This window comes from Corvus brachyrhynchos, unplaced genomic scaffold (assembly GCF_000691975.1).
Source record: "Corvus brachyrhynchos isolate BGI_N302 unplaced genomic scaffold, ASM69197v1 scaffold479, whole genome shotgun sequence".
In the NCBI taxonomy this organism is placed as follows: domain Eukaryota; kingdom Metazoa; phylum Chordata; class Aves; order Passeriformes; family Corvidae; genus Corvus; species Corvus brachyrhynchos.
In genome coordinates, this window is record NW_008240089.1 from 292,819 (window position 1) to 305,328 (window position 12,510).

At 49.3% G+C, this 12,510-nt stretch overlaps 1 protein-coding gene across 1 annotated transcript in view; it reads right to left on the minus strand.

The window, feature by feature from the left end:
- The window catches only part of MYO1D (myosin ID), a 119,970-nt gene that overhangs the window by 100,238 nt on the left and 7,222 nt on the right, over nucleotides 1-12,510 (minus strand). Inside the window, exons 7-13 of the mRNA XM_017744754.1 lie at nucleotides 12,129-12,332; nucleotides 10,836-10,981; nucleotides 10,640-10,754; nucleotides 9,848-10,018; nucleotides 5,149-5,219; nucleotides 3,219-3,293; nucleotides 1,647-1,779 (exon numbers count right to left, since the gene is read on the minus strand). Of these exons, the coding sequence (XP_017600243.1) occupies nucleotides 1,647-1,779; nucleotides 3,219-3,293; nucleotides 5,149-5,219; nucleotides 9,848-10,018; nucleotides 10,640-10,754; nucleotides 10,836-10,981; nucleotides 12,129-12,332 (915 nt within the window). The remainder of the gene's footprint in view (nucleotides 1-1,646; nucleotides 1,780-3,218; nucleotides 3,294-5,148; nucleotides 5,220-9,847; nucleotides 10,019-10,639; nucleotides 10,755-10,835; nucleotides 10,982-12,128; nucleotides 12,333-12,510) is intronic.

Here is a 12,510-nt window from a genome sequence, read left to right on the forward strand (position 1 = left end):
AAATGACTGTGGCCATTCTGTAGGACCAGACCTGCAACAACAGCCAGCAACACCAAGGAGAAACTTTTCCTTCCACAACTGCTCCTCTCACAACACAAAGAAACTCCCTGGGCTCCTGGCACCTCCTGGCACCTGTACCAGATTCAGCTCAGGGTCAGCCAGCAGATTATTTGGAAGATGAACAGATCAGATCAATTTTGACTCTTTGGGAAGCAGACTGAAGTGTGTCCCCATCCCCACCAGAGTCACAGCCACCTTCCCAGCTCCAACAGCTCATGATTTGCCATCCAGGAAAGCTCCTCTCTGGCTACACAGGCACTCTCTCAATTTTGACTAATGGCGCCTATTTCAGCAAGGCCTGGCCTTGGGCTGGGCTCATGGGGACATCTTCTCAAGACCCCTGAGGCAAAACATCCTGGGGGAGCCACGGGGCTTCATTCCTCACTGGGGAGACTCAGCTGGCACCTCCAGGCAGCTTTGGTGGGTCCCAGACCCTCCTGCAGAGCTCAGATCAAACCCACTCCAGCACAGGAACGGAAAATACAGAAACATGGAATCACAGAATATCCTCAGTTGGGAGGACCCCCAGAGATCATCCAGTCCAACCCCCGGCCCTGCACAGACACCCCACCAATCCCACCCTGGGCATCCCTGGCAGCGCTGTCCCAGCGCTCCTGCAGCTCTGGCAGCCTCGGGGCCGGGACCATTCCCTGGGGAGCCTGGGCAGTGCCCAGCACCCTCTGGGAATGACCCCATAAATCAGGTGTGATTTCATGTTCTAACTCTGGAAACAAGAAGAGAGGGCAGCTCTCTCTTGCTGTGCACAGGCAGCACTGGGTGGCCGTGCTCTGACCTGTTTCCTTTGCTCCCACAGCTCCTGAGAAGACATCTGGAACACTTAGCTCTTTATTGCTTAATTATTCTGAATGTGAACACACAGCAGCACCCTGGGCTCTCTGTTCATCTCTTGTGGGCTGTACTCCAGTGCCAGGAATCCAGCAAGGCCACCCAGCTCCAGTAACACCCCAATATTCCTCAGGGATCTCTGCTCACACAGGATCTGAGCACTTGCTCGGCTGTGCCACTCCAACAGCCCCTTCCCAGAGCATTCCCTTCCCCCCCTTCCTTCACACAACGTGGTTCTTGCCCAGGCAATGCCTTCTACCATAAAACTGCAATATTTGGTGAAATAAAAGCTTTCCCTCCTCACCCTCTGGCATGGCAAAGAGGAGGAAAGAAGGAACTCACACAGGTCTGCCTGTATTGTATGGAACCCCATTGTCCTGGGAAGCCAGAGAGAACCTCTCCACCATGAACAGCATCCTCTGGGCCCTCTGCCCAAAGAGCTCTGCTAGAGATGATTTAATATAATAATCATTACCTAAGACAGACTGGCTTTCCTACAAGTGAAAGACTCACTGGTCATGGAGGAACCAAAAGTCCACCTTCTTCATGGGGGATGGAGGCGATCCTCCCTCGAGACCTTCCCAGCCAAAAGCTTGTTTGGCACAGACACGGCTCCTCTCTGCCTTTGATCAGCTCAGCTCCCGTCACATGGCAGCGATGGGAAGGTGGGAATCTCTCCAGGGAGAAGCCACACTCTTCTCATCAGAAGTCAGAGTCAATTTTGAAACAGGAATCTTTACCTTCAGTGCCAGGTTGTCCACCAGTGCAATCATGGAGTTCTTGAACAGAGTAGCCGCTGTCAGAGGTCTCTTGGTGACCTCAGTGATGCTCAGTTTCCCTTCAGGCCACATCATCTTCAACACAGGGTTGGAGCTACGAGAGAGTCTCTTTAATTGCAATCTCCCAGCACTCCCACTCCACTGACAATCCAACAGCTGCTTTCCACCCAGACCCACTGCTGCTTCCAGCTCACAGTGCATCACCCACACCAGGGTGACATTCCTGGCACAACATTTTGTGCTCTTAAGAGCAAGTTCAAGCTTACAACTGAGTATCTGGAAGAACAACCAGCAAATTCTCCCTTCAGATCAAGATGTGCAGGAATAGGACAGTGAAACCCCACAGAGTGATCCATCAAAGGCACGGGCTGCCTCACTGACACAACAGAAAGAATTTAATCAACACAGAGAAGAGTGAGACCACACCATCCTCCCTTGGAACCTGGCACCTGTGTTCAAGCTGCATTTCTGCACCTCTCTTGATATAGAAAGTAATTTATACACTTTAGCCTGTATTTCTGAAGGGTTCAGCATGAGGTAAACTGTCCCTGATGGATGGCAAGAGTTCAGGAACAGACAAAACTGAGCACATTTACAGCAGTCCAATGGCCAATCTGTCACAGGCTTTAATGTGCTGGAAGTGGTGTTGGGGAACAGGATTTTCCAGAGACTTCACACAAAAAACAGGCTAAATTTAATAAAACCACACAGCAAATATTTTGCAAGGTTCCTGGTCGATGGGAAGTGTTGAAAACAGGAACAGTGGGACTGCTTGGGAGAGCACAGCCAGTCAGCCCAAAGGACTGCAAACCAATTTAACACCTGCCCAGGTAAACAGTGCCCAGCACTGCAGGGTGTCTGCGCCCACTGTCCTCTGAGCAGAGCCTCTGAAAGCTGCAGATTACAAAACCAGGACATGTTTAATGCCAGGTGAAGAAAAACAGCTCCATGGGCACTTCCACCCACATTCTGATGGGATTTCGAATCTCAAGGCAACTTTTACTTGCCCAGCACGTGACCTCATGGTTTGCACTTTTCACGTCACTGCACACATGAAAGGATTCAAATCTATTTGCCCATTTCCCCCTATATTTTCATCCAAAACAGGATGTTTTAGCTGAGGCCAAGGATAGCTGTTGTTGACCAAAGCTCCCCAGTATCTTCAGCACTGATTACAGACAGAGCAGTGATGGTAAATCTGCAACTGGTTAATGACAAATCAGGCAGCACAGGCAAGTGCTGCACTATCTTGACTGCACAATCAGTAGGTTTTGAACAAACACTTTAAATTCAGTTCAATTAAAGGCTGCATCAGGACAGAGACAACATGTACAGAATAAGGACTTTAACCTGAAAAATCAAACTAACAGCCTCTGGGTCACGGGAGATGTACAAAGATCAAATCCCAAAGCAAAGTGTTTATTCACACACACTGAAGAGAGAATCACTGAAAACCTGAGTCTCTGATAGCATCACTCCACAAAAAAGGATTTTGACAAATCAGATTAAAATTCACCTCATTAATATTCTTACCTGTTGTACATGAGGCGTTTGAAGTCTTGAAATAAAGTGTCCTTGTTTTTGTCAATAAATCCAGTGACTGAGTAACTAAAAACCACAGGAAAACCAGAGTTAATTACAAAGTAGCAAACTCCATCTGTGAGCTGCTGCTAACTGTGGAATCAGCATCCCTGCACTCCTACAGACACAGCAGATGCTAATCAGGAGGCCAGCCCTGCTCCCAGCCTATCACTAATTGCTGCAGGAGCAGAGTGTGAGACTTGGATCCTTGGGCCCAGCTCCCGCCTCCAGCACAGAACAACAACCTGGCTTCAGAGAGCTCCTGGAGCTGGGCAGGGGCTGGCTGAGACACCTCACAGCACTTGTGCAGGGGGCAGATGGCCCAAATTCAGGAGTTACACTCAGCATTCTGTCTCCAAACTGAGCGTGTGCTTGTGTTAAATCCTAGAGAAACTCAAGTTTGTTTTTCAGTCTGTGCAGTCTGCCCCTCTCGTGGTAGAGAGAGGCTGAATTCCAGAGCAGCCTCTGACCAGTGACTGGGGAGCTCTCCTGGAAATCAACACACACGCATTTTAGATTCCTTCCTTCCTCTATTCCCACAGCAACACCACTCCAGGAGGTCACTGTTTCAGGTTCTCATCTCTTCTCCAAGTCTCAAGGTAGGCAGTGCTCTGTCCTCATGGAAAAGGTCCAAAATCTCCCCATTCAGTGACTCTCACACAGATGTTTCCTGAGCTGCAGATCCCACCCTGGGAAGCTGCATCCAACCTGCAGGCTTTGTGATCAACCCACAACCTGAAAATCCCTGTACAAAGCCATCCTCAAATCACAGAATCCTGGAATAGGACCTTTTAAGAGTCATCCAATTCCACCCCCTGCCATGGGCAGGGAGACCTTCCACTATCCCAAGTTGCTCCAAGACCCATCCAACCTGGCCTGGGACACTTCCAGGGATCCAGGGACAGCCCCAGCTGCTCTGGGCACCCTGTGCCACGGCCTCACCACCCTCAAGTGTTAGGGCTCCACATAAGATCTGAGCTTGAACTATCTGTGATTCCTTCCACATTTCAGTTTTCTTTTTCACCATTAGTCAGCAACTGGCAGTTCAGAAGGTTTAACCACTAAGACAGCACCTTGTATTTTCTCCTCCAAACCCCCCTGAAATGAGGGATACCTGTCAGGAATTGCTCAGCAAAGGCTCCAGAAGACAACCTGCCTGTGCTACATGGGCTCCAGTCTGGTAACACTGGTTGTCCTTGGAATTAAAATTAAAATCAATCTCAAGGTAAAAGAAATTATGAATTATTCCCCCAGTAACTCCCTTTCTTCTGACATGGGAAGTTACACAAATCCTAAATCATTAAGTGACTCCAGTGATAATCCACACGACAGCTTTCCCAGCAAATGGTTCCTACCATGTGCATCCTTCACTTCCACTCACTCTCCCTTCCCACTGCTGTCACCTCCTGCACTGCTCCTGCAGGTTCCAGGCAAGCACCTCCCAACCCTCCTGCCCCGATCCCTCCTGCAGGTTATCACTCCCCTGTGCTTCCAGCCTGCTCCAGCTGATTGGAGAATTTAAAGCCAGAGTTATATAATCACACCAAACAGATGTCTAAACCAGATTTTATTAGCTCACTGTAGCTTTCTCACATAAACACTGCTGCCTTTTTCCCCTCTTTTTTTTTCCCTGGAGCACTGCTCTCCCCTCACTCCCACCCCTCCCTCTCCTTTTGTTTCACTCCAAGTACAAATTCCCACTCTGTAGAGCAAGGCACCAGCAGAAGATTTAATTGATAAGCAAGCACTGCACTCTGTAACTGTGTGTGACAGCTACTCTGGCTTGCACCAGAAGCAGCAGTAAACCAGAATATTGTACCACTTCAGAGCTGCTGGGAAGACAAAAATAGAAGGCGCAACTTTATTTCTGAAGGCAACTCACATCACATCCCCGGCGTAGTGCTTGATCCGGAAGTCTCTGTCGAACTCCAGTGTTTTGTCCGTGGCACAAAGCTGAAATAAATTCACATACATCAAAATACTAGCCTTGGGTTGATATTAAAACACCATCCCTGGATTTACAAGCTCCATGGAAGAACAACCTGCCTTCAAAATAGCACTAGGAACTGCAGGAATTCCACTTTCTATGTGCATGTGCAGATGTGAAACCCAGCGCTGGATAATGTTTTCATGGATGCACTGTAAGAATACGTGCTTGTACAAATGAAGCTGCAAGAGCCTATAATTTTATCAGGAAATTGATATTATCTCAGAAACACCATTATGCAAAAAGAACACTTGTGCCTGTAGAGAAACACTGCACCCACGAGTTAATTTACGACTTTTTTTAAATCTTCCTTTATATTTTTTCCCATTGCAGTGTAGCTCCTCAGCAGAGAAATGGGCCAATTGCTGTGACAACAGCAAGGCTTGTTCTGCCCCAGATCCCTCCTGGTCATCTGACACCCCTCAAACAGGGACCCCTGTGCAGATCCACTGCTCCAGCCCTCTGCTTCCAGCTCAAATTCCCTTCCCATCCCATCCCATCCCATCCCATCCCATCCCATCCCATCCCATTCCTTCTGCACAACAGAAGATGTCCAGTGCCCACATGGCAGCTGTTCAGCAGCAGTGGCTGTAACACACTCATCCCTTCAGGAATAGCAGGAGCCAAAAAATCCATCAGGGCTGGCTTAATTAAAAAGGCAGAATGAGATAAGAATGAGGATTTTGTTATAGGCAAAAGGAGCAGGAGATGAATTAAGTCTTTGCAGGCAGCATTTAACGACACCGAGGGCTATGAGCAGATATCTGCTATCCACAAAAAGTCTTGGAGAAATAAAAGAGGAAATTAGCATGGTTGAAATGCAGGGCAGGAGGGATGACTGGCACAGGGAGATACACTCCAAAAATTCACCTGTGTCCAAGAGCACAGGATAGATTGGCTCAAACTGTTAAGAACAGATGAAAAAAATAGAATAGACTTTACACAAAATTAATCACAAGGAGGAGCCCAAGGAGCGTGAGTACCAAGGTCCCCAGGAGGTCCCAGAGGTGTGGGAAGTCCAGCACAGCAGGAGGAGGGAGCACCAGGAGCTGCAGAGTTGATGGATGACCGAGGTGCAGCAGAACACAGAGGAAATGAAGGAACGAGGCAATACCAGGAAAACAAAGTCATTTTTCTTGCTGCAGTGGGTTCCCAGCACGGGGCTGGGGAGTGCCTTTGTCAGCCACCCAAACACACAGCTCAAACCAACAAGTCAATAAAAGAGGCAAATACCAAATGGAAAAAGAAATGTGTCTGTGCTACCAGACAGGGCACAGCTGGCAGCACAAGCTCCTCCTAAAGCTCATCCAGCTCTGGAGAGGCTGGAAGGAGCCATAACACAGCAATCAGGGGTTTTGTTGTTTGCTGGTTTGTTTTTTCTTAAGGCGTGATTCTCTCCAAACTTTGTGTCTGCTGGACAAAGCAGTCGAAATTAGTGAAAAAAAGAGCAGCAAGTCCATTGATAAAGTGGATCATCTGCTTGGGTTTCTGGGAGCCCTTGCAGGAGGCTCCTCACTGACAGCTCACAGCATTTGAAGGGTAGTAAAGACAGGAGAAAGGTGTTGGAAAGATGGGAATCCTGTGGGAGCCAGCACTGAGGCTGTGCTTTCACAGCATCTGAAATGAGCCACAACCTGAGGGCGATGGGAAGGTCATGGGGCTGGGTGGTGGCACTTCATCACTGAGGGCTGCCTGGGAGAAACTGCGGGAGACACCCGGAGTTAAATGAGGGCAAAGCAGAGCAAATGAAACGCCCCAGGAGGGCAGGGATTCCCACTGAGAAAGGGCAAAGTTCACAGGAACTGATGGGCCCCAAACTGTCCCTTTACCTACTCTCCTTCATCTCAAAAAGGACACGGAGAACTGGGAGAGACTTGAAGGGCAAAACCATCCCCTGCTGACTGCCTGCCCTGGGAGGATGGGCCAATGAACTCGGCCTCCCTGGGTTAGGAAAGAAATGCCCAGAGATGATGGCAAAAAACATGGAGATGATGTAGTGGAAGACACTAAAGAGAACTGTGTTTTGCCATTTAAAAACTAGGAGGTGAGAGGTGTAATCTAAAATGGAAAAGGGAGGAGGGAGGGAAACAAGGAGGAAGGAGCTCTTCACATGAGTATCTGAGCTGTGGAATTCTTTGTATATTTAAAAAAACCAAGAAGACTGCACAAAAAGCCCTACTAAGGACACCAGGAGGTTCCTGGGCTGCAGGTCCCTGAAGATGGGAGCAGGTCAAGTTATCACTTCACATTTGTCCCATATTGGGCTCTCACATGGGCGTTCACCACTGTCCAGTGTCTTGGGAGACACAACATCAGGTGGACTGGAATGGACCTTCTGATACTCCTCCCTTCAGAACCAGTTTGTTGAGATTGATGCTCTCCACAATTTGAAGACTGAGGCATTCATGGACTGTCTGTCACTGCACTTGATCCTTCCAAAGTATAATATCAACAGAAAAGAAATGGAATTTGGAGAGGCTGAGGATACGAATGGTGACGTTGGGAAGGGCCACCAGAACATGTGGCACATCTGCACATCCAGATTAGTATTAGACAAATCTGAGGAGGACACCCCACGCTCCAGGAACACAACATTCTGCCACAAATTCTGCTGGTGGAAGTGTTAACCAGCATTCTCCTGGCTTGTTCAGCCTTCCCCAGGACAAGGGCGCCAGCAGCGTGGAGCAGCCGGGTACACAAAGTAGGACACGACTATTTAGGGCACCACAGCCCCCTAGAGCTTCTCCACATGGAGCCTGTGTGCAACATGCTCTGCAGGGAGCAGTGGAGCATGAACTGGGCTGAGGGACGGGAGCTGCTCCCAACACACGACTTTACCTCCTCAGGAACAGTTCCCATGTGTGGAACTTTACAGGATCTGCGTGGGCCACTGCAGTCTGCAAAGGCACGGCATGAGATGGAATCAAGCCCTTTGTTTTAATCCAAATTAGAAGAGCTCAGAAGGCTCAGGCTTCCCACAGCAGTTGTGGGTGGGACTGAGGAAGAGCTCTGAGGTGCTGGGACATCAGCAGAGATGCGATGGGGAGAAAAAATAATCATTATGCTGAGAGGTTTATGGGTCAGTGTTTTCAAGGCTCTATTGATTTAACTAGAAATTAGCAAGCCAGGCAGATCCATCACCCCCTCCATAAACATTATTTATAGCAGGATTCCTTGTCTCCCTTGTAGCCCGTGCAGGCAGTTTCTGACAACGCCACCTCCTGCTGAGGAACGCTGCAGCTGGCACTGCTGTCCTTTAATGTCTCCTTGCTGGGAGGGGACTCCTGAAGGCAAGGACTTTAGCAGATTTTATTTTTAAATGTTCATTTTATAGCCTCCCATAATACATCCTGAAATTCCATCCCCTTCTGCCACTGCACTAAAGGACCACCTGCTCCCTCTGTGGCAGAGCCCCTTCCCCTGGGCAGACGTGGGAGCCAGGACAGAGCAGAAACCAAACTCCTCTCTCTACATCCACTGACCAGACAGCTCTGGAAACTGGACCACTCCCCCAGCTCCCCACTGCAGAGGATCCCAGGCTCCATCCCACCAGCATTACCACTAAAGGAAGCCGTTTGCATTCAAACAGGAACCCAAACTAGGCCTCACACTTGTTTTCAGGTGGGTTTTCTCAGAACGTGCCATGTCACTGCTCAGGCATGTGAAATCTGGGTCAACACTGGAATCAAGCTCCCTGTCCCACTCCCTGAGCTCGGGTGCACGTGGCAGGTGAGACATCAGGTGTGCTGCAGCAAAAGGGCATTTAAGGAAAGCAGCATCTGGGAGGAAAAAGTGGTTTTTGGTTTACTTTCATCCTGGCCTCTCCTCAGACAGCCGCAGCCAGACCCATTGTTTATCCTGAGCCTCCCGGAGGCAGCCTTTAGCACATATCTTACACAACCAGGCTAATTTGGTATTTCTGACCTACATAAAACATTGTGCCGGGGTGGGAGGGAGCAGGGGGGACTGGCACTCTGAGCCACGCATTTCAGACAGTGTTTCTGAGTAGAGAGACATCAATAAATTAAAGGCCCTTATTTGATTACTTAGTGTGAAAGATTCTCAAATTAATCAGGCTAGTGACCATTTTGCAATCTGCTGCCAAGTGAGGAACAAATGAAGCCTTTTAATTCACCCATTGTAGCCCAGACAAAGCCGGGCGAGGGGCCGGGGTGCTCTGAGGTGCAGCGGGAGATGAGCACGTTCTGCAGCCAATGACGATGAAAAAAGCCCAAATCACAGCGCTGTAATAATGCAGGAGTGAGAACAATTTCACTGTCACTATGTATTAGAGCAGCCTGGGAAGAACAACACGTGGGCCGAGCCGGTGCATCGATTGGTTCCAGATGACATCATGGTATGTCAAGGCACGAGCTCAGGCTCCTTTTATCCCGGAATAAAAGGGATGTGCCATCGGACGTGCTGGAGCTCCCTCTGCCGGGTTCCTCTGCGGCTGGAGCTGCTCCGGGCTCCTCATCTCACGCTCAGTCGCAGCGATTCCAACCCAGCCACCCCTAAACCCCTTTTTCCTCATTCCATTCCACCTCAGAACACGGAGAAGGGATGGCAGAGGACAGCAAGGTCTGTGGGTTACCTTCCTGCTGGAGAAGTGCGCGTGCTTCCCCAGTTTGTTGTTGAGGGCCTCGAGGAACATCTCATCCGTGACTTTCCCCACGTTCATGCAGGCATCGTCCAGAATGGCAATGATCCCTTTGTGCTGCTGCTCCACCAGGTCCACGATAACCTGGTTGTTGAAGTAATCAATCTGCAGCAAACAAAGGACAGGGTGTTGGTGACCTTGGCTGCAGAAATGGGAGAGTACCAGTGTGACAGCGAGGAGCAATCAGCTCTGAACATGCAGATCTCTAATTCCTGATCAAGCAGGCTGCTCTCCTATGCTGAACAGCAAAGGAAGTGATTTTTCAAACCCCTCACAAACATCTTGAGACCTCTGCTGCTGAATGCCCTTTAAAATGTCTTTTACAATTCAGCTGTGTGCAGTCACCACAGTGACACTGCACATCCTGTCCTTGGCATTCTGAAGAGAGTTTGAACAGGAAAAGTCAAGATTTTTGAGTGTTACTATCAACAACTAGAAAAATCCATAAGCACTCAGAACAGAAACGCACAGTCGTGTGTGCGGCATCACAGAGGTGCCACAAGAGGTTTCAATCTCAGACCTGGAGTCCCTTATTTTCCCAAGGACACACGTGCTGAGGTGGCTGGGGAGCTCCCGCCCCAGCCTGATCCCAGCCTGACAGGACAGCTGGCAGGGACACAGATGTCCCATCGACTGGAGCCTGCATGTGGAGCAACTTCAGATCTGGGACTTGTGCTGGTACACTGACCTCACAGCAACCTCTCCCTCCCCTGCCAAAGCACTCACATGCTTCCAGGGAATTCCCTCTCGCTGGTACTCCTCCTGCTCCTGCTTTAGAACCAGCTGAATGAAGAGCTGCTGGAGCTTTTCATTGCAGTAATTAATGCAGAATTGTTCAAAACTGCAAAAACATGAGAAGAAAAGGTGATGAGTGTTCTGGGACAGGCAAGGGCACAACACTGGGCTTTAGAAGGTGGCTGACCTGTTATTGTCAAATATCTCGAAGCCATAGATATCCAGGACCCCAATGACTGTGTTCTTGCCATGCACTGTGGTGTCGTAGTTCTTCACCTCGATGACATCGTTGATGTGTGTCACAATCCAGCAGAAGAGACGCTCGTAAATGGCCTGCAGGAAACACAGACTGAGGGCTCCTGCCTGTACCTGCCTCAGCTCTTCCCAGGAAATTCAACACAGCTCATTCCAGGCCTCCAGCAAAGCTGCAGGTAATGTTCTGTTGAAAGTGAGCAGCTACTGACTGGAGAAAATATTCTATGGAAGTATTTCTTTTCTTTCTTCCAAAACTCATTTATAACAAGTTGAAATCCCAGTGAGGTCACTGGGTGCAGCAGTTCCCTAATTTGCTTCCAGTCAGCTTTTCAGCTGCCTAATAAGTACCATTCCTGAGAATTATTTAACAATAGTGAAGAGCAAGGGAGAGGTCAGTCACAGAAACCCAAAAACTGAACGATGACAGGAAAATAATCCTGTTCACCTTTCACAAAGAAAATGTTCTGGAGGCAGAGGTGTCTTCAAAGTCCTCATGTTCAAAATGTGCTGTGAAGCTGGGTAAATACATTATCTCAGGAAAAGAAGTCAAGTTAATAATCAAGGACCTTCATAACTTGATCTGTTCCTCCCTTATAATTTGATTTCTTAGCAGAGGAGGAACAATTGTCACTCCTGCCATCGGTACCCACTTTTCTTGTGGAAGGTGTCCCTGCCCATGGCAGGGGGGTGGAGTGTGAGGGTCCTTCAAGGTCCCTTCAACCCAAACCATTCTACAATTCTTTAAAAAATTAAAAAAACCCAACACTTTGTGTTTCCAACCTGAATTCTAGGTATTCCAGTTCCACTCTCTACTCTTTGACTTTAACTGCAAAATGAAGTTGAGGATCCCATTTCACAGAAAATTCCTCCCTCTATGACATATTTGCAGATGCCAGCCTGGCCTGCAGCCTGTCCCCTCCTCGGTGTGCCCCTCCTGGCACTGCTGGCTGTGGGAGCTGGACCCTGCTGGAAGGGCAGGGATGGGGAGGTGCCACAAACCCCTACAGAACTCAGGAACACGTAGGTTCAGAGAGAAATCTGCAGGATGTACAGCAAGCACTGCTGATGGACCCAGCAGGAATCCTGCTGGCACTGAGCACGGTGCAGTTCTGACAGCAAAGCCTTCCTTGGGCACCGAGAGCAGCTCAGCCCACGGGCAAAGGCAGCAGGAACGTGTCTGGGTGAGCGTCCCACACCTGTGCAGAGGAAGGGGACTGGAACTCACCTTTGCAAAGGCGTCTCTGCCGTAGGTGGCCTCCTGCTCCGTGTGCTGCTTGTCGATGACGTCCCTGCCCGTGGCCACTGTCCGGAACAGCAGCGCCTTCTCCACCAGCTCGGCCTTGGTGGACAGGAGGTCGGCGATGACCGACACCGCCTTGCTGTTCTCGATGATGGGAGTGTCTCCATCCACGGAGAACTTCAGGTTCCCCTGCAATCAGCAGCATTTCTCTATCTGCCTTTTACTAACAGGAATCACCACCCCCCAGGTTCATCCATTTTCCACCTGTTATTCCCAGCAGGAAATATCCTGCCACACTGGAAGGTGGGTCTTCCATATCCACACCCTCAAAGCTCCAAGGTCAGTGGGAGCAGCAAAGGCTTTCTCA